This window comes from Ursus maritimus, unplaced genomic scaffold (assembly GCF_017311325.1).
Source record: "Ursus maritimus isolate PB19 unplaced genomic scaffold, ASM1731132v1 scaffold_14, whole genome shotgun sequence".
Lineage (NCBI taxonomy): Eukaryota > Metazoa > Chordata > Mammalia > Carnivora > Ursidae > Ursus > Ursus maritimus.
In genome coordinates this window covers 70,441,955-70,460,885 of record NW_024423786.1, presented here as the reverse complement: position 1 = coordinate 70,460,885, position 18,931 = coordinate 70,441,955, and the positions used below count along the sequence as shown (strand labels likewise).

At 59.2% G+C, this 18,931-nt stretch overlaps 2 protein-coding genes across 2 annotated transcripts in view; both read right to left on the bottom strand.

Moving 5' to 3' along the window:
* LOC103658483 (potassium inwardly rectifying channel subfamily J member 12) overlaps positions 1-2,121 on the bottom strand; it is an 8,468-nt gene extending 6,347 nt beyond the window's left edge. Inside the window, 2 exon segments of the mRNA XM_008685959.2 lie at positions 1,703-1,824; positions 1,983-2,121. Of these exon segments, the coding sequence (XP_008684181.2) occupies positions 1,703-1,824; positions 1,983-2,121 (261 nt within the window).
* LOC121102629 (ATP-sensitive inward rectifier potassium channel 12) overlaps positions 1-3,873 on the bottom strand; it is a 16,079-nt gene extending 12,206 nt beyond the window's left edge. The window contains exons 1-2 of the mRNA XM_040630179.1: positions 3,615-3,873; positions 1,703-1,824 (exon numbers count right to left, since the gene is read on the bottom strand). The gene's annotated coding sequence lies outside the window, so the exon portion shown is untranslated. The remainder of the gene's footprint in view (positions 1-1,702; positions 1,825-3,614) is intronic.
* Between the last annotated feature and the right edge of the window lie 15,058 nt (positions 3,874-18,931).

The window sequence follows — 18,931 nt, the reverse complement described above, 5'->3', positions numbered from 1 at the left end:
GGGGGGGGGGGGGGGGGCGAGCATGCTGGTGCACTCAGGTGGCCTGTGAGGAGGCCGAGGTTGGCTTGGAGGGAAGAAGAAGGGCTGGGAGCACCATTTGCATTCTCACAATGGGGAAGAGGATGACAGTCTCCTTTGCCCCTTCCAGGCCCAGCTCCCTTCCCCTCCCCAGGTGCAGACCGCCTTTGCCCGAGGTGCACACCACGGCCTACACACACTCGGGGTCAACACGTGCCAAGCCCGTGCTGGGCACCAGGACAGAAACAGCCACGGTACAGGAGAGGACGCGGGAGCTCCTCCTGGGCCCCGGGCCTGCCCGCTCCCTTTCCGACCACTAACAGCAGTCTTTTCGCCCAAAAGCTCTCTGGCCACGGCACACACTCTGCTCACACGTCGGACAGGCTAGGGAATGCTGCCCCCAGAGCAGCCTTCATTGAGGGGCGACAAGCGCACTCTGGGTGCCTGCTCTCTGCTGCCTCCCCAGACCCCAGCCTCCTGTCCCACAGCACCACCTGGCCAGCGCGGGGCCTCCTCTCCTCCCCAACATCTTCCGTCCTCCTACTCCCCTCCCCCTCCCCCCTCAGCCTCCCCCTCCTCTCCCACTTCCTCCTCTCTTCCTTCTCCCTCCTGTCCTCCCCCTCCTCCTGCCCCTCCTCATAGGGTCATTTGGCAACCTGACCACTTCCCCAGTTGCCTGAGCCGGAAGCCTGGTCTCCTCTCTCTCCTTCAGCCTCCATATCCACTCCCTCACCGGGTCCTGCGTGGTTTGACTCCTGATTTCTCATAGCTGCCCCCCATTTCCTCACCTACATCCTCCCTCCGGTCCAGGCCACTCCTGTCTGGACACACCACAGGCCTCTAATGGGTTGTGCTGTGGCGCCCCTCTGCCCCATGGGGTCTGACCCCCAAATCACAGCTAAAGCGAACCTTTATAATCCTCCCCTCTGTCAGGGATCAGCTGAAGGCCACCACTTCCACAGAACCCTTTCGGATCCTCTGGCCCCGGGCTTCTCCTGGTATGGCCGGACGTCACCTTCTACCCTCCGTGAGAGCTGAGCTTGCCCAGGCCCCATCTCTGGCCAACCTCAGAGGCCCAGAGAGGCTGGTACGGGCCTGGCACAGACTCGCCGACCAGACAAAAGGGTGAGGGAGCAGGCAGCGGAGCAGCAGACGGATGAGGACGTAGGTGGTGGATGGATCGTACGTGTACGATGGGGTTGATGTACGTGCGGGGTGGTCGGGCGCGTGATGAATAAATGGGACTGATGGGTGGATGGGCGGATGGGTGGTAGCCAGAAAGATGGATGGGTTAGGTGGATAGAAAATAATTCGATGGCTTCGGTGGATGGATTCGTGGCTGGATGAAGAGACGGAGAGATGGATGGATGGGTGGGTGGGCAGGCAGACGAACAGACGGATAACTAGACAGACGGACCGTGGATGGAAGGACAGATGGGTATTTGGGTGCACNNGCGATGGTGGTGAATGGTTGGGAAATGGGTGAATACGTGGAAGGACAGACGGCCGGATGCGTTGGGTAGGTGAGTGGACAGGTGGGTGGATGGCAGGTGGATGGGGGCAGGTGTGGCGCCAGTGGGTGGACGATGGGCGAAGGAGAGGCCGGAGAGGTGAGCGGACAGAGGAGTGTTCGGTTGCCTGGATGACTAGACGGACAGAGGCACATCGCTGACCTTCGTCTTACCTCTTGGATCCTATCTTCTAAGTAACGGTGCTGAGCGGGCACGTGGCTGTCCTCAAGGCTGCGTCTGCAGCAGCTGCCATTTCCCAGGCCCCAGCGGGAGAGGAACCGGTCGCCAGAAGCCCCTGAAGTTAACAGAGCAAAGCCGAATTACTGTGAGGCTGCTGCTCTCACAAGGGCTCAAGAGTCTGAAATTTCCACCGAAAGCCACATTTCTGCTGCTTCCGTGGGGGTCCCGCGGGGGGTGGAAGAGGCCTCCAGTCCAACGCTCTGATACCCACACCTTCGCAGCTTTGAGTCTCTTTATAAAACCGTTCGGAACCAAAGAAGGGCAGAACAAGGTAGGTCCCCGGAGAAAACAGCCGCTGATCGTTACGGAGTGCCTGCCGATTGCCCGACACTGGTAGGAGTTGTCCAGACATCGGCTCGTGTAACCCTCACACCCGCCCCACGAGGCGGGAACTACTGCTGTTCTCATTCCAGAGAGGCAGGTAGTGTGGTAATTTTCCTAAGGTCACCGAGGAACTCAGGTCCCTAACCGATGCTCCTAGCCACCACCTGCAGAGCCTTCCCCATGCCAACCGCGGGACTCAGGTCCCTAACCGATGCTCCTAGCCACCACCTGCAGAGCCTTCCCCATGCCAACCGCGGGGTTCAAGAGTGGACGGACAAAAGGACAGACGGATGGCTGGCTGGCTGCATCACGGATGGGTAGGTGGACGGATTATGGGTGGGTGAGTGGGTGGGTTACCAACGGGTGGGTGGGTGTGAGGATGGGCGAGTGGGATAGATGAATAGAGAAGTAGATGGGTGGATAAACGTCTCTATGGGTGGGTGCACGTCGGTAACTCGTCAGACACTTGCCTTGGCAAACACGCATCCCATGTGGTCCCAGCACCCCATAAGCCTCAGTTTTCCTACTGTCAAAGGGGCCCCCTGCTTGTCTCCCCAGCGTGCTGTGGGAATCGGAGGACAGCGTGGCGGAAAGGCGCTCCGTGCGGTTCCAGAGGCAAGCCGGCTTGAGAGGCCCTTCTCACCTTCTCCCACCTCCCAGCCACAGAGGCCACAGGGCCCCACCCCTTCACAGCCGAGCTGGCTGCAGTCCACTGTCGCACTGGCTTTTCTGGCTGGGGTCAAGGGAACCGTGGGTGAGTCACCCCCTCATCATAAGCGTCCTGGGGCAGGTGACAGCAGTGGGTTTAGAGGCCCACAGACCTGAGTTCAAGTCCTCTGCTCATCACAAACTGTGTGACCTTGGGTGACTCACTTCCCCCTTCTGGGCCTCCGCTTACTCCATACGGGCATGTCCTGCTGGTGTCTCTTCACCTTCCAGGCTCTTACCTCAAGACTCCCCATCCTCGGCCCCCTGCTTCTCCGTCCCTCATCATTCCCTGAACAGCTGCTATGGGAATGCAGGGTCCCCCTCTTAGCCCTGGCACCCTCCAAGTAATGGGGAAATTGAGGCTCAGGGGGGCTCCATCATAGACCCACATCACACGGCTGCAAATCTCCATGGCAAGGGCTCTGCCCAAGTCCTGGATCTTTGCCCTTGCCCTTGATGGCCCTACACTGTGCCTGGCCCTGACGGCTCAGCTCCTGATGTCAGTTATTCCAACCTTCACAGCCTCGCCTTGTGGGAGCGCTGCTTCTCCCGGCTTGACAGACAGGGGAACTGGGGCTCAGAGAGGCTAAGTCACTCGCCCCGGGTCACCTGGAGTTGGAACTCCAAAAGAGGAGATGTCCCAGGGCAATGGGAGCCAAAGAAGTTTAGGGAGAAGGATGAAAGACAGCCGGCCCCACCCCCCTTCCTGTTGGTCACTTGGCCTGCCCCAGGCTCCCTCAGCCTTGTCCCTGATGCCCTAGTTCCTAATGGGGCTTTCTCCAGACCCACAAATCCAATCACGTGTGTTCTCACCTGTGAGGGGGGCGAATTAGCTCCATTCTACAGGGAAACGGAAGCTCAGAGCAGAGAAGTGACTTGGCCAAGGTCACAAAACCAATGAGCGAGTGGCAGTTTGGAGACAGGAACCCAGGTCTCTGGACACCCTGTCCGGTACTCTCCCTGCCACCCTGGGGTAGCCACAGCAGCCCGTGATGTGGATTCAAACCTCTGACGTTCACCGGATGTCTTCCTGGGTCACGGGCACCGCCCTGGAGAGGACCGTTTGCAGGCGGGGCGGGGCTAGCATGTAACACGGGAGGGCCCGGAGCCAGACCGGCCGGACTGGCCCTCAGACCCCAGCCAGCGGGGGCGGGGCCTGGATGGACACTGACGCTTCCCCACTCCCCCTGCCAGTGCCAGTCTGTCAGCCAAGGCTGGGGCCGAAACTGCCTGGGGACAGGGCAAGGCACTTCCCCTTCCTGAGGCCCAGCTTCCTCCTCCACAAAATGGGCTGATGACGCCTGCCCAGCGATGTGCCCATGCACTTCAGGGTGGTGAGGGAGCTGTGCTCTGGGCACAGGGCCTGGAACAGCAGGGCTCTGGGAGAAGGCAGCTGTCATCATTGCGGACCGCAGTCCTCCCTGGAGGGGTGGGGCCCGAGGGGGCCAGCGAGCCCCGATTCCCTAATCCAAGGCCTGGCTGACCCCAGCTCACAAAGGGCCCTTCCTGGGCCTTGGCCTCCTCATTTGCAAAAGACGCAGACCCCACCTACTTTAGGACGCTGTCAGGGGAGTAAAGGGAGGCCCTGTCCCAGTACAGACCCAGGGTAAGGGCCGGTCCCTCCAGGGTTCTCTGGAGGGTTCTCTCTCCGGCTCTAAGAACAGAAATGGGGATTCCTGACAGGACGGAAAGGTGGCATATGTATCCCTGGCCCTCCCATGCAGTCGTGTGTGACCCTCTCCGAATGCACCCCAATAGGCAAGGAAGCAGGAGACCCAGGAGCTGGCACAGACTGAAGTCTGGCCGCCTCCTTCCTCTGTGCCTCGATGGTGCTGGCCGGCAGGCAGAGCCCAGCAGACGCTGGCTGCAGTCACCGCCTGCAACCCTCAGGCCCCTCACGGTCCACAGCCTAGCGGTAGGGGCCAGACACACTGATCCTGGGACAGGCTGGGCCAAATGGCCACGAGAAGTGGACATCTGCCTTCTGAGCCCCAAGGTGAAGCCAGGGCGGGAGGTTCTGGCCCCCAGGATGGACGACAGGTCATGCCAGACACCGGGGAATGTTTCACAGGGTATTTTTATCTTGAGAACATCCTTCTACAGCAGGTGGGGACAGGAGGGATACAGGGTGTCCTTGGCCCCAGGCCTCTGGGAGTAGCCGAGGACAGAGGCCCCTGGGACCTCTCTACTAGAGTGGCCATTACAGACACTGCTCCGTCCCTAATATCCCGTCCCAGGGGCACGTGGGGCCTAAAGGGTCTTAGGGGTTTCATGGGCTCCCAGCTCTGCTCCCACTGAGAGCTCTGCTCTCAGTCACTGTGTGACCCGGGGCAGGTGTCTGCCCCTCTCTGGGCCTCCCTCTTGCAGTCAACTGAAGGTCTGCTCATGCCGGGCTCAGCTACGCACCAGTGACTTGGATGGACCAGCAAATGCCTGCTCGCGTGGGGTGCCCTGCCAAGCAAGGGAGATAGTGAGCAAACCAGCAATCACAACGAGGCTGGATCAGAGCCACGGTCAGAGCCCTCGGAGCCCCGGGGAGATGTCTAACCCAGTCGGGGTGCAGGGGGCTTCCCGGAGGGAGCAGCAGGAGAAAGCCCAGCCTGAGACGAACTGCAGTGCCCGTGAGGGGCACCTAGAGTTCCACGGATCCAGGTGCACACTGGACTCTGGGGCTCTCCTCACCTCTGAGCCTCCCTGTTTCCTATCTACAACCACAAAGGCTGGCCCTTCCAAGCCAACATTCCAGGATTCCAAGGCATTTGTGGCTAGGGAGGGTGTAGAGAGACAGGTGGGGACACACTTCATCACGTACTAACAGTGCATAGGCGCTGGGGCCAAGGCGTGACACAGATAGATGAAGAAACTGAGGACCTGAGAGGCACCAGATATCATACTAACGACCCTGGACTTGATCCCAAGGGCAATGAGGTGCCAGAAGGAAATCTGAAAGTATGAGTTCTGGGGCAACATGGCCTGGGTTCAAATCCTATCTCTGTCCCTTCCTGTGTGACCTTGGGCAAGTCATATAACCTCTCCGAGCCCATTTTCTGACCTGTAAAGTGGGATTAATAATGGTATCCATCTCATGGGGTTTCATCAAGTTAATACATGGAGGTTGCCCAGCTGGAAATTTCCTGGTCCCCCACCACCTCCCATCATCACATATCTGAGCCCCGACTCACTCTAGAGAGGGTGCATAGGCCCCTGGAGGGCCTGGGTTGGACCTCACTCCAGGCAGGAAGGAATGAACAGACAGAAAGAATGGGAAGGAACCCCAGGGGGAGGCAGACAGTGAGCAAAGGCACCATGGCCTCTATTTGTCTTAAAGCTGTAATTTTTCATGCTTCAACTTAATTGGAGTCTCAGACATTTCCTAAGTACCCAGCATGTTCGCAGAACAGCAAAGATCTGAGATAAAGTGACAAGAACAGCCTGGGACAAGGAAGGCCATGAAAGACAAAGCAGGAAAATTTACCAACATAAAAATACTTACGGCGTTACTTATCAAAACTCATCGTAAGCAAAAAAGGTAAATGAAAACGTTTGTTATAAAAAAGACTGGTGTGCTTAATATATAAAAAGTTCTTATAAATCAACAACAGAAAAGGACGTGATAGGAATGAACACAGTGCTAGAAGTAGGCTCTGCCCTGAAGACCAGGTGACCCCCAACAACTGATGACTCAGGAACATCCATGCCTCAGAGCCTCAGCATGAGATGGCCTCTCGCAGTGGAATGCCTTGAGCCGCTTTCCAGAACTCAATGCATCCTTCAAGCACGAAGGGTGCCTCCTCTATAAAGCTTTCCAAGACTTCCCTGGGTCCCCTTTTGCTCCTTGCCGAGTTCTCACATGTCTTGGGCCCTGGAACAGAGTGCCTGGCTTTGGCTGAGTACCTTGCATTGCATTAGAGAATGTTCCAGGTGGCATAACACAAGCATTTGACAGAGCAGTAAATAAGGCACAGAGAGGAGCGCGGCCATGTCCAAGGTTACCCACCTATGAGCCGATTCTAGGAGCCCGGTGTCCTGCCTCTGGTCCCTCTATGCTCCAGCCACCTCCTCCCTCAGGAGCCCTCCTGCCCTGCCTTGCCCCCAGGAGGGAAAAGGCCCCACCTTGGGAGCTGCACTTCTTCATAAGAGGCTGGGCCCCACGTGGGGCCTCCCTAGAATAAAGCTGGCCAAGATAAGAGCCTGAGCCCCTGCCCCGGTCCCCCCGTGAGCCCAACACTCAGCTGGGGGGACACAGGGACAGTTGTTTCTCTTCCCCTTTTTTGCCTCCTCATTCGGTAAATTTGGCTTTATTTGGGGAACAGAAAATGCACTGGGAGGGCCTGGTGGATCTCTGAGGGGCCTGGGGTTCCTCCTGGCATGGACGAGAGGCTGAGCTTTAAGACCAGGAGTCCAGGAAAATAGAGGGGGCTTTCTAGAGGGACCGTCCCTTCACCCTCGCTCAGGTCTGGAGCGCTGCCAAGGTCCGGGGCCCTCACTTGCTCACCAGAAGCACATTTCACATTTACTCACTCACTCAGCAGGGGGCCACTAAGCCTCCACTGTGTGCAGACAGGATGCTTGGTGCCAACATTCAAGTGAAGCAAGACAGACAAAAAACACGTTGGCGGGGGGGGGGGGAGCCCCAAGTAATTCCAGAGGCAAGGTGGGCACTATTCTAGAGGTCTTTCAGAAAATTGTGACATTTGACTTGAGAGCGGCACAAGGAGAGAATGTGGGAACAGTGTTCCTGGAAGGGGGAACAGCAAGAATGAAGACCCGGAGGCTGGACTGTTGCTCTCTGTGTTCAAGGAACCGGAGGGCGGGTGGTAGGGCCGCAGCTGAGTGCGCCAGGGAGAAGAGAGGAAGTGAGAGGGGACAGAAACAGCTCAGAAAAAGAGAGAGGACTTGGCTGGGGCCACACAGGCAGCTGGATGGATGGAGCACCTGGGGCTCTTCTTCGTCATCGGCCAGTGGCAGTAATAACCCATGTCCCAGCAGTAGTGCTCAGAGGAAATGCCTCCCATCTCCTTGCCTTGCCACCGCCAGACCCTTCGCCCAATGCCCTTTCTTCCTCATTCTCCCTTAAACTCCTATGCATCCTTCAACACCCACTTCCAAGCCCCCATGCCTTGCGCCTCCCTCTGTCTTTGATCGGACCATGCTAAGTGGCAACCACCTATCCCTCCCAGTCTCCCCACCAGGGCAGGGACCCCCTGAGGCCAGGGCCTGGATCTGACTGCCCCGAGCATGGGGCCGGGTTCTGGAAGAGACTAAGGAGGGCAATGCAGACTGAGCCTCAGAAGGCCCCTCCCGAATCTGCCACTGTGACCCAGGAGTACCCTTGAGGCCCGCACCGCAAGACCGCAGGCCCGGTGGCAGTCGACCCAAAGATCACTTCAGTCTCAACTTGTCATGGGACCTTGCCCTGTGTGGGCCTCAGTTTCCCCATCGGCCCAATGAGAGGCTTTTCTGGGTCTTGTTTTGTCTCAGGGAGAAAGCTGTGGCCTGAATGGGAGTTTCCCACTTCCTTCCCCTATTAACTGCTCACAGCAGCATGGCCCCGCGGGGAGCAGGGGCCAGGCTGTCATCATCGGAGCCCCCTCTGAGCTCTGGGCAAGCCCACAGAGCCGGACACATCAGCTTCCTCCTCCCACCTGCTGGGAAACATCCCAGTGCCTCCCCAGAACAGCTGGGTACTGAGGCACCGAGGATGCAGCGAACCCTGTCTCCCCACCACGGCCACGAAACGGAAGCAGAGGCCACAGCGCTGGACGCCCGTGTTGGTCCCCAAACCCTCCGGAGGGCTGGTCGGGGACACCAGAAGCAAAACAAAGGGGCCTGGGAGGGGGAAGCAGGGGTTGAGGGGTCTGGAGGATGATGCAGGGCGGGGGGCAGGGCTGCGTGGTCCCTGCCACACGTTAGCACGTTCCAGGAGGTCCTACCCTGGGCCCAAAAATGAAATCCAGGGCTCTCTGAACTCGATGGGAAAAACACAGGAACTTCACCTTGTCTTTCTGCAAAATGCACCGCTCCCTCTGCGACAAGTGGAGGCAGCAAAGGCCAGCAGCGTGGCGCTCGGTGCGGCCGGTCCTGGGGCCTCGGCCAGGCTCGCTATGGAAGGCGTCCTGAAGCCACAGCGCACGGATGACTGTGTCGCACATTCCACCAGCACGTGCTGCTAAATAGTCCCGTGTCTGCTTTCCTTTGTGGCCTTCTGTGGGTTCTCTCATGCGTCCAAAAATACCATCCCGAGCAAGGGGACATCAAAGGCATCCCCAGCCAGCCACTTGGGCCTGAGGTCTCCTCTGTGACACGGTGGGGTTGCCTGGGCCATTTGTCCGCTCAGTCATTCGTCCATTCCACAAGCCGGTGCAGCGAGCACCGACTCCAGAGATGCCCTTGTACAAGGGGTCGTGTGAACAGGGTGAAAAGCCCCTGTCCCCCCCGGGGGGGTTCATAACAGGCAGGAGGAGAGACAGGCATTTCAGAAGAAAGGAACAAATGAAGACGACTCAGGCGGCGCCAAGGGCTGTCCAGCCCCCGGGGAGGTGCGGCCTGGCCGCCGGGGAGAAAGCCAGGCCTCCACAGGGAGCGGCCACCACACAGGCCGGAGGCTAGAAGGAGCTACTATCCGAGGGAGGAGGGTGACCAAGAGGGAAGGGGCGAGGTGAGGTCTGAGAGGGCCTGTGACCCACCTATGATGTCCCAAGTCAAACCCAGAGTCACCTGGGAGTCCTTCTGGGGCCCAGGCCAGGAACACGAACCTGAGGAATTCTCTGGAACACAGGGAGGAGTACTGACAGCATCTTCTCCCAACCATCACCTCGTCCAGTCCTGGGTGAGGAGCTGGCTCTCCTTGGCCCAGTGTCACAGTGAAACTGAAGCTCGGGCTGGGAAGGGACCCATAGCTAAAGGGCAGCTGACATTCCGCCCCCACAGCTGCCTCACCCCGACTTCACCATCACACACGCTTTTCCAGCCCCAACAAACGGGAACAGCACACCCACCATGCATCAGGCATGGCCAACATATGACTTCGTGGTACCGTTCCTCTTGACAGAGGCCAGAGACGGGCTCAGAGAGGGTAAGCAACCTGCCCAGGGTCACACAGCTGGTCCACAGCAGAAGACATGGGAACCCAGGACTTCCAGGGCCATGGGAACAGAGACCCTGGACTTGACCACAAAGCCTGGCCCTAATATCCCTAGGACAAACCACAGTCTCTCCAGGTGTCTCAGGACCACCTCCTACCGTAAGCCTTCCCTGGCCGTGTGCTGCTGTCTGCCTCTCCCTCACGGCTAACTGGTGCTGTGGGGAGCTTACTGGAGTCTGAACCCTGTTTGGCTCTGGCTGTGTGACCTGGAGCCACTGGCCCTCTCCGAGCCTGTGTCCAAGAGGATAAGGTAGGTTTGGGGACATTTGTCCTGGAACAGAGGGCGTGAGCAGCAGGTCTCTGCCCCAAGAGCAGGCAGCTGCTGAGACCCCCAGGAAAAACTTTCTCATGCCTGAAGCATTTATGTAGCACCTACTGTGTATGTCTCTCAACAACCCTGGGGGCCACTGCCTGCACATCCTGCCCCGAAAAGAAGAACCAGGGTCTGAGAGAGACCCCAGCATGCCAAAGCCACAGGCCAGCCAGTGCTGGAGGGCCGTCTCCTCCTCAGGCAAGGTAGCCTGAAGAGGTCACGTGGATCCAGGGGCTGGCAGCTAGGAGGAGGAATGAGGCTGCTTCTTATTACTGTTCTCACACCAGCATCTGCCAGGCAAAGGGCGACGCTGGGGGGCTGGAGAATCTTCCCACACTGGGCACGGCCCTGCCGGCTCCACCTTGCCCTGCCCCCACCCGGAAGACACCTAATTCCAGGATTAATCCTTGCCTCGATTTCCACATCGGTTCAACAGACCTAGTTTTACTGCCTGCCTGGTACAGCTGTTGGGGAATTAACAGGGTTACTCTCTGCAAAGCGCCCGATTAGGGTCCAGCACACAGTAGGTGCTCATGTGTGGCCACAGCCTTGCATGGACGTAAGGCCTGGGGTATGGGTGCATGTGTTTCTAGAGGTGTCAGTGATGTGTCGACACCTGACCCCACAGAAACATATCTTGAGGGAAGGATTTGGGAGCGGGATCTTGGGAATGGGGGACAAACAGGAGGACGGCAGCAAGTCACAGGGGTGCAGCCAAACGAGTCCCTGCCAAGGGCACCTGGGCACCGGCCCGATCGTACCTACAACTCCGGCCTTGGTTATGCCCCCAAGGGGCAAGGAAGTCCCCAGAGGGGTCGGTGGTGGTGCTGCGGGAGGCAGGGGTGCAGTGGCCTGAGGCTGTCCACTCCGCCAAGGGGTATAGGGCTGGGGAGGCGGGGGTTAGGGGGCGTCTGTCCCCAAGGCTGCACCCTCAGGCAGCTCTGGTGCCCAGAGGAGGCGCTCGTGCGGAGTCTGGGTGAGGGTGGAAGTGGGGGGTATGAAGTGAGCAGCCCCGCCCTCCTGAGTCTCCTGCAGGGGTGCACGTATGTGTGCCGTGTGCGTGCTCTGTGCGCCCCTGGTCCTTCGCAGGAGCACAGGGTTGCCTGGTCCGGCTACCGCGTGTGCAGCGTGAGCACAGACACGGGCCTGCGCCTTCCCAAGGACGGATCTGTGCCTATGTTTGTGCGGGGCTTGGACACCACGGCCCAGGTCTCCGCGTGTCTGCTCTTGCACACGTGTGCGAGTATGTTTAAGCTTTACGAGGCGTGGCACGCACATGTGTGTGCGCTCAGGGTAGGTGCACACGCATGCACTATAGTCCCTCACCCAACCCTGGTTGGCAGTGGCCATGGGATGGCAGAGATGGTCTGGTCACCTTGGCAACGGGGCAGGAGCTGGGTAAGCTGGGACAGCCTTGGTTCAAAGGAAAAAAAAAAAAAAAACCCAAACCACTGAACACAAAGAGGCTGGGAAGAGAAAAGGAGCTGGAGGGCTGGGAGGGGGTAAGGCTCAGCCCCCAAGCCCCAGGTTCTGCTCACAGCTACCCCACCCCCACTGGGTTGGAGGCCCAGTCCCGGAGCTTGCAAACCGCAGCCGGGAGCAGAGACCCAGGTCCAAGGTCCCATATCTGGCCCAGCTTGCTGAGTACCCCCAGCGTAAGACCCTTGGAGTCCTGGGAGCCCCCCTCAGAGGACGGCAAGCAGGGACGGGGTGGGAGCCCCAGGCCCTGACCGCTGGATCGGGGAGGTGGGGGGGGGGAGCCCACGCCCAGATCCACTCGGTGCCAGCAGAGGGCGCCGCGGACACCAGGCACTTCGCGAAGCAGGGGACACTGGGCCGTGCCTGCACAGAAGTCACCCTCTCTGGACAATTAGCGCAGTAATTGCACGCGCTGCCCCACAGCCAGGCCATTAGCCCAGATCCTGCGATGATTTATTCACGAGCTCCCATCCCCTCCTCATGCCCACGGCCAGCTCATCAGCTTCCCGGCCTATGCCGGGAGGGACGACCCACTGACGCTTCCCCGTCCTCGCTCAAAAACATGGCCTGCTATAAATATTTCATCAGACCGAGTGCATGGGGATGAAACTGCTGGTGATCTGCTCCCCGCAGGCTGCCGGGAGCTGAACCCCCCACAGGGGTGGCCTCCGGGAAGTGACCTCTGGCCCTCAGGCTGGAGATGGCCGACGTTGCCTTCACGCTGTCAGGGTGGCCCAGGCCCGAGAGCCTGTGGCAGGACCTCTGCTCACATTTCCTGGGGCTTTACCCGGACTGCCTCCCTGCGTCCTGACAAGGCCCTGCGGGACAGAGTCTGCTACCATCCTCAGAGGAGGAAGCTGAGAGACGAAGGCACTTACCTAAGGCCACACGGCCTGTCAGAGGCAGAGCGGAACCGAACCCCGGCAGGCAGCCCCAGGGCCCCCAGCATCTGGCCTCCCTGAGTCCCAGAGCAGCCCTGTGACATGGGTACTCTCGGGATCCCTTATACAGATAAGGACACCAGGGCTCAGGGAAGTGACTTGCTCAGGGTCACAGAGCTGGGAATGCAAGCCAGGCAGGTGACCTTGATCGATAATGGGCTTGGATTCATGCCCTGGGTGACCCCACTGATGGGAAGGACATTGAAATCAGCCTCTTGTCATCGCCCTCACAGGGAAGGGGCCCCTCGCAGAGTCGCACAGACCGGGCCTCATCAACAGCGGGCTGAGGAATTCTGGAAACCCCGGGCCCGCTCCCAGGGCATCCCATAACCCCTGGCTTTCCTTGAGACCCCTGGAAGCAGAACTGGCTAGAACCCCAAATCCTGGCAACGGATTGGCCTCCTCTTCGGGCCTCAGTGTCCTTATCTGTAAGATGGGCCCTGACAATGCCTCCAAGGGCTGGGGTGGGCATGTGAGGCCTTGGTAGACAGCATGGGCCTGCGTGCCGTGATCCCCCAGCAAGGGGCCACTGTGCGTCCACCTTATTTGCAAAGCCCGAGGTAGTGCACCTGCTTGAATCCAGTTTGCACAAGCTCTGCAGTGGGCCAGCTCTGGGTTCAAATTCCAGCTCTACGACTCCCTGGCTGTGTATCTTGGGCACCTGGCTGCCCCTCTCTGAGCCTCGGTTTCCCTGCCTGTCGGCTGAGGACGTCACTCCTGCCCCATAGGATTGTGGGAACAAGGTCAGTCCAGGTGTTACAGCACTCATCTCTGACCTCAGCAAGCACTTGAGAGCCAACCAGCCCCTCACTCGCATTTCAATTCCAAAGTCAGGGCAGCAGGCACCCTCTGGGCAGCCCCCAGCCGGGATCTGCCTGCTGGACCCCGAGAGGCCACCACGCCAGGCCTGCCAGGGACCTAAGACAGCAAGACTGTAGCCCAGCCGGGGAGTGGAAGGAGTCCCAGGGCGGCCGCAGAGGTCCAGGGCCCAGAGACAGCAGGCTGCGCGCGCACCACGCAGGACAGCGTGGGGGAGGCGGAGCAGCCCGGAGACCCCGCCCACTCGCCCTGCCTAAACCAGAGCCAGCACGCCCTTCCCGGCTCCCGGACCCGTCCACAGCCCCTGCCTGACCCCGGCCGCGTTCCAACCGCAGCCCTGGCGCTCAGGCATGGCGAGACTTGGGCAGGTTACTTCAGCACTCCGGAGCTCGGTTTGCCCATCTATAACACGGGGGTAATAAGAGGGGATGGCTGTGGTGATGCGTGAGTACATGAAAACTTAGAACCGTGCCTGGCATAGAGAAATGCTGTTCTCACCACCACGATTCCCAGCAGCAGGATTTCTGCGCCGGGCGTTGGGGGCACGGAGGGAGGAGACCCATGGGTCCCTGCACCCACCGCACTGTGTGTTCGTGGTCTCTGTCCAGGCCTGCCAGCTCCAGGGGTCCTCAAGCACTTTCAGGCGCCCCTTCTCTATGGCCCCAACAGGGCCGGGAAAGAGTTTCTGGAAAGAAAATGACTTGACATTTTCTGACAGTTTATCTCTGGCCACACTGAACTCCCAGCAGGCCCTCCCTCCATATGCCCTTGCCCCAGCTGTCCCCCGAACCCCCAGGGTGCCCACCTTCTGGCCGACCTCGGGGTTCTCCTTCAGGCTTCTAGGCTGGGTTTAGGGCCTCCCTCAACCCTCTGCAGACTCCGGGCTTTCTCTCTGATACAGCCCTGACCACACCAGGCACCCCCCCCCCATACCCCCAGCCTCAAGCTGATTTTCCGATCCCTGATTCATCTCCAGAATCACCCAGCACGGGGCCAGGCACAGAGCAAGGGCTCCGTGTCTGTGTTCAGAACAATGATCTATGATGCGAGCTTATGTTCACTGAGCCCGTATTATACACCAGACCTCGTCCCCAAGAATAACATTGTTTCATTTAAGCCATACAAGAGTCCTAGAGGTAGATACTATTATTTTACAGAGGAGAAACTGAGGCCTGGGGAGATGGCCTGAGAACCCTGAAGACTTTGTGTGGGCCACAGCCCAGATCCAGACTCCCCTCTCTGCTCCAGCCCATGGGGCGGCAAGAGAGGCCAGCCCTGGTGACCAGCAGTGCTCCTTAGTGGCTCCCCTGAGCAGGGAGAAGCATCCTTCTGCCGACGAAGGGCCCTCAGTACTCAGTGCGGGGGCAGGACAGAGGAGGACTAGAGTACAGGGGCTGGTTTCACACTTGTGAGACGGAACTTGCATTCCGGGCCTCAGTGGCCTCATCTGTAAAGTGGAGACAGGGAGACAAGTCTGGCGCGTGACGCGGAGTGGGCGCTTGGCAATTGGCTGTTGAAGGAAAGGGTGGAGGGGCCCTCACGGCCCCGGACCTGCTGGCCTCCCTCCGCTCAGGCCTCCACCTGCCGGTGACGTCAGCCCAGACAGGAGTCCCAGGCCCCCAGAAGGATATTAAAGGCCCCCAATACCAGATTGATGAAAGCCAGGTGTCAACACCCGTAAAGCTCTGAGGCAGGAGAAGCTTCCAAGAAACGTCCTTTCCAGAGACCCGGGAGCCCGCACTTGCCCTCCAGCTCGAGGGTGGGCGACAGGTGAGCCAGAGAACCTGGGAGTCGGGGCGACGCAGGGACCACAGTGCGGGCAGCAGTGCCAGAGGTATGGCTCGGGAGACACTAAAAGACACATGACTTAGAAGCCCAGCCTTGGCCTGGAGGCAGCCTCACCCCTCCCCAGAGAGTGGGGGGCTGGGCAAGAAGGGCAGAAGTTACTAAGGGCAGAGCATGGGGAAACGGGGGGCCCAACCCAGGTACACTACCCACACCCGCCCACGCCCCCCCCCCATGCCATAGGTCACACCCTCCTTACTGGTCACAGCACACACCTCTCTCCCACCTGCTTACAAAACTCGGGCATGCGCCCTCTCCCGGTCAGGGCCTGTGCACACCCACAGCACAGACAGCCATGCGCCCCCATCTCCAACCCCCACACCCACCTTCGGGCTTTCCACCCGTCTCTACCGTCCACGTCTGTCTCCCTTGCCCCCAAAGCGGCCCCATCACTGTGGGTCACAACCCATCTATAGCAGCTGCCATTCGGACAGCCCGACCCTGTCTCTGTGCTGGTCCCAGGCCCCGCAGTCTGAGCCCCTGGCCTGGGCCTCACCTCGTGACGACCCTGGGTTGTGAGGAGGGAAAGCAGAGAGGAGGGTAGGGGTCCACGAAACCCCCCACTCCCAACAGTACCAGCATCCCCAGGCCGAGGGGAGCCAGGTGGCTGGGACCCCCTCCAAACCCAGCCTCCAGGCACAGCCCTGGTGGGGGGCTCCTGCCGGATCCTCAGTGCTGACAGGCTGATTAGAGGGTGGGCGATCAGCTGGGCCTGTGCCTCCTGTCTCAGCAGCTGCAGCCCAGGGGGGAGGCCGGCGGAGGGGGCTCGTATTGGGAGGCGGCCTCTATCTCCTGCCTGCCTTTCCATGCCCAATGTAGCAGGCCAAACCACCCTTCCTTGGGGAGCCCTAGCCTGCCGGACGGGGCACTGCTGGGCACACACATGTCCCTGACCCCCAAGGGGACACAGGCTGAGTCCCTACGGGGTGCAAGGCTTGTGGGAACTCCTGGACACGGGACCCTGCTAGGACCTCTACTGGGTAGCTTTTTATTCTACAGGGAAACTGAGGCTCAGAAAAGCTCTGTCGCATGCCTGGACTGCTTCCTGCAGAAGTTGCTGCAGCTCAGGAAGAGGGGATGGGAAGCTGCTCGGAACGCCCCGGTGCCCGCCGCACACCTGGCACTCTCCACAAACCGTAAGGACAGCCCAAGGAGGCGGGGACCAGATGCCTGCACCTGCCGCTCAGATGAGGAGCCCGGAGGACGGCGGCGGCCCTCCCCACCTGCCCGCCACCACCAGCCCTGCTGGGAGGCCTAGGGTGCACCCTGCGGAGGGGGCGGGGAGGGGGCAGAAGGTCAGGAGAAGGTGGGAGAGTCGGAGGTGCCCAAGCCTGGAAACAGAAGGCAGGCCTGGACTGGAGACGAAACTGGGAGCTGACCGAGGGGACGGCTGAGGCCCGTGGACGGAAGGAGAGGGCACCCCAGCAAGCGGACTTCCAGGCGCTGGGGCGGGTGTGCAACCACACAGGCCTTCCCGGGGGGAAGCGAGGGCTCTGGACCCAGACGGTGCTGAAGTGAGCAGGACAAACACTGGAGGGGACCGTGGGGGACACAGATGACCCGGACCTGAACGGTTTTCACTGCCATCATAGGTATAAAGATCAGGGACAAAGGCCAAGAGGCGAAATTGGGGAAAGCAACTGCGGAGCCTGTGAGGAGTTCTGTGGTTACAGAGAGCAGAGAAATGAGCAGAAGCCGGGGGGGGGGGGGGAATTTAATATGGGAAGATAATACAACCTTAGAAACTTAAACACAGGGCTGCCATCCGACCCAGCCATTCCACCCCTAGGGATACAGCCAAGGGGACTGAAAACTAGGGTTCATACAAAGCACACCTGTTCACAGCCGCATGACTCACAACAGCCCAAACACTCATCAGCCACTAAAGGACACAAAACGTGTGCTACATTCATCAGTGGAATATCGTTCAGCCACAAACTGAACCAAGTACCGGCCCGGCAACGTGGATGAACGTCAGAAACATTTCTCCAAGTGAAAGAAAGCAGACACGAAGGCTTGTTTGATTCCGCGTACGTAAACGTCCAGAGTCAGTAAACACAGAGACGGAAAGTAGATTCGTGGTTGCCAGGGCTGGGGGGTGGGGAGCGATTACTCAATGGGCACGGGGTTTCCTCTTGCGATGAGAATGTTTTGGAACAAGATGAGGGACTAGCTGCACAACGGTGAGAGTGTACTAGATACCACTGAACGGTTCGCTTTCAACGGTTCATCTTCTGTCCTGCGAATGTTTTTCGAGGAGTCCCGCAAAAGAGATTTGAACCCAACCAAAGCCTGACAGGTGCACGCCTAAGTCCTCACACCCACTCAGCGGGGCCACGGCCACGGCCACGGCCCAGGGAGCAGGAAAGAAATACTTGCTGTCGTCAGAAATAATACCAGAACTCTGGTGGCCTCCTCCAGGCCATCCGCAAGGCCCCCGCCTTACTCACCCTGCTCCAGCTGTGACATCCTGTTCTCCACGCGGGTCCTTGAACCCGGGAAGCACCAGCCGCCTTTGGCCTCTCTCTCACTCCCTCCTGGCCCCTCCCTGACTCCAGGAAGCTCTCTGATCGCAGGTCCCCTTCCCTCTCGTATGTTCCGTGGTCGACGCTCAGCTGCCCACTGACATGTGAGGGAAGGGATTCGGCCTCCGAGAGTGTGTTCCAAGATGATTTTTAATTTTTTTTATTTTTAAAGATTTTATTTATTTATTTAACAGAGAGAGAGACAGCCAGCGCGAGAGGGAACACAAGCAGGGGGAGCGGGAGAGGAAGAAGCAGGCTCCCAGCCGAGGAGCCTGATGTGGGGCTCGATCCCAGGACCCTGGGGTCATGACCTGAGCTGAAGGCAGACGCCTAACGGCTGAGCCACCCAGGTGCCCCCCAAGACGATTTTTTAGAGAAGTTTTAGGTTCACGACAAAATTGAGGGGAAGGTACAGCGATTTCCCATCTACCCCCTGTAGCCACACACGCACGGCCACCCCACCATGAACCTCACTCTCCAGAGTGGGACGTTTGTTACAACTGACGCTCTTACACTGACGCATCATAATCACCCAGAGTGCACAGGGTACCTTCGCACTGAGTCTTGCCGTTGCACTTTCTACGGGTTTGGACAGATGGGTGATGACATGTGTCCGTCCTCATGGTATCACACAGAATAGTTTCACTGGCCTAGAAATCCCCTGGGCTCAGCCTACTCATCGCGCCTTCTCTACCCTGGAGAAGGCAACCACTGGCGTCTTCCAGAAAGCCGTAGAGTTGGAGCCCACAGCACGTAGCTTTTTCCGACTGGCTGCTTCCGCTCAGCGATCTGACCTTCACGTTCCTCCGTGTCTTCTCATGGCTTGAGAGCTCATTTCTCTTTCTTGCTGAAGAATATTCCATTGTCCGGACGGACCACTTTATTTACCATTCACCCACGGAAGAACATCTTGGTTGCTTCCAAGTCTTGGGATCATGAATAACGCTGCTGTGAACACCCGCGCAGGATGTTGTGTGGAAGCAAGTCTTCAGCTCGGGTGGGTAAATACCAAGAAGTGTGGTGTGGGAACAGCGTGTTTAGTCTTTAGGAAACCGGCAAACTGT